Genomic DNA, 1,730 nt, shown 5'->3' with positions numbered 1-1,730 from the left:
GACGGCACGTAACAACAACAAACAACTACACAAGATCAAATGCTTCACATTTACCCAGAAGCAAAGATGAGAAGGCAAGGAGGGAAAGGGAAGCTAGATTAATGGAAACAGAACAAACAAAATGGAAATTATAAGTATGCTGACACACTATAAAAATTGTAAGCAATGGCATGAAATAATTTGTATGAAAATTGTTAAAGGGGAACCTAATCTGTTGTATAAACTTTCTCCTAAAACACAATAAAATATTATTTATAAATAAATAAGTAGTTTTTAAAGTTTAAAAGTAAATAAGTAAAACGTACTACAGACTTAATATTTTGGATACCTTATTCCCTGCTAACCAATGCTACCAGGCAACTGCTTCTAGAACAGATATAAATCATATTGTGTGCAGAATGCCTTGGCTTCATTTAGGAGAAAGGAAAAATTTAAGAGCAGATAAAATCCTCTTGTGACCAACAATTCCAAGCAGATGTCCACAATCCACACCCAGCAGATGGAAACATGTATTTGTTGTTTATACTCTTACCTGGAAAGTCCTCTAGTTACAAACTTTCCAAAACTCAGATTCCAACAAGACAAAGATTAGTCCTTTGTAAGCAAGGCTTTAACCAGCATGCTCTAGAGGTGGAACTACTTCAGGGTCTACTTACGCATGCAGTCTCCCCCATACCAGCCTGCTCGGCATTCTGCACAGTAGATCCCCTTCACATAGAAATCATCCAGAGTTCCCCCCCAGGAACCATTTCGGCAAGTCTTGCAGTTTTCGAAGATGGTACAGCCTGAAACATTTGCAAGAAGTTAGGTATTAGAATACATCCAGGTTCTGATCAACTGCATGATAAAGCATGGCAAATTCCAGGGGAACCTAATCTGTTGATCATGGGGTCCATAAACGGGTGTCCAAACAGTGGCATCACTGGGGGAGGGTATGGATTGCATCCGGTGACACTGTCAGAGAGGGTAACAGAAAAAGGACTACCTATAAAATTTTGTGCAGTGTTTCAGCAGAAATTTATTATTTTTTAATAAAAATACCCCTATAGTTAGTTATAACAACAAAAACATTATTTGTAAGCCCATCTTATGTGTATCAATATATTGACGAGGCTAAAATTTTCTGCTAATTTACTTTTTGAACCTTCTAATGTGCCCTAGTCAAAGAAGTAATTATTACTCAATTATAATGATGCTTCATATCACATGGTTTCATCTACATGTGGAGAGATTGGGGCTCTCATACACTGCCGGTCAGATTGTAAAATGATACAAGCACTGTGGAAATTGGTATGACAATTCCTCAAAAGTTGGAATTAGACATATCATTTGATCCAGCAATCCCATTACTGTGTTTATATTCTAAAGAAGTGAGAGGCAGGACACAAATAGATATATGCACAGCCATGTTCATCGCAGTACTACTCACAACAGCTAAGAGATGGAAATAATCCATCAACTGAGGAATGGATAAACAAACTATGGCACATACATACAATAGAATACTATGCAACACTAAAGAATAATGTAGAATCTGCAAAACACCACATAATGTGGATGAACTTGGTGGCCATTATGCTGACTGAAATAAATCAATCACACAAGGACAAATATTGTGTTAGTCCACTGTTATAAAAAGTCAAGGAAAGTTTTATATATTGAAGGAAACTTTCTTTTTTAGTTATCTGGGATAGGAGGGGAGGGGAGGGAAAATTTCTAGATAGGTTGGA

At 36.8% G+C, this 1,730-nt stretch overlaps 1 protein-coding gene across 1 annotated transcript in view; it reads right to left on the bottom strand.

Moving 5' to 3' along the window:
• The window catches only part of PAMR1 (peptidase domain containing associated with muscle regeneration 1), a 105,740-nt gene that overhangs the window by 74,600 nt on the left and 29,410 nt on the right, over positions 1–1,730 (bottom strand). The window contains exon 3 of the mRNA XM_007943306.1: positions 657–785. Coding sequence (XP_007941497.1) covers positions 657–785 — 129 coding nt within the window. The remainder of the gene's footprint in view (positions 1–656; positions 786–1,730) is intronic.

Source organism: Orycteropus afer, unplaced genomic scaffold, assembly GCF_000298275.1.
Source record: "Orycteropus afer afer isolate SDZICR_OR568_19922 unplaced genomic scaffold, OryAfe1.0 scaffold00103, whole genome shotgun sequence".
NCBI classification, from domain to species: Eukaryota; Metazoa; Chordata; class Mammalia; order Tubulidentata; family Orycteropodidae; genus Orycteropus; species Orycteropus afer.
This window is presented reverse-complemented; position numbering and strand designations above follow the sequence as displayed.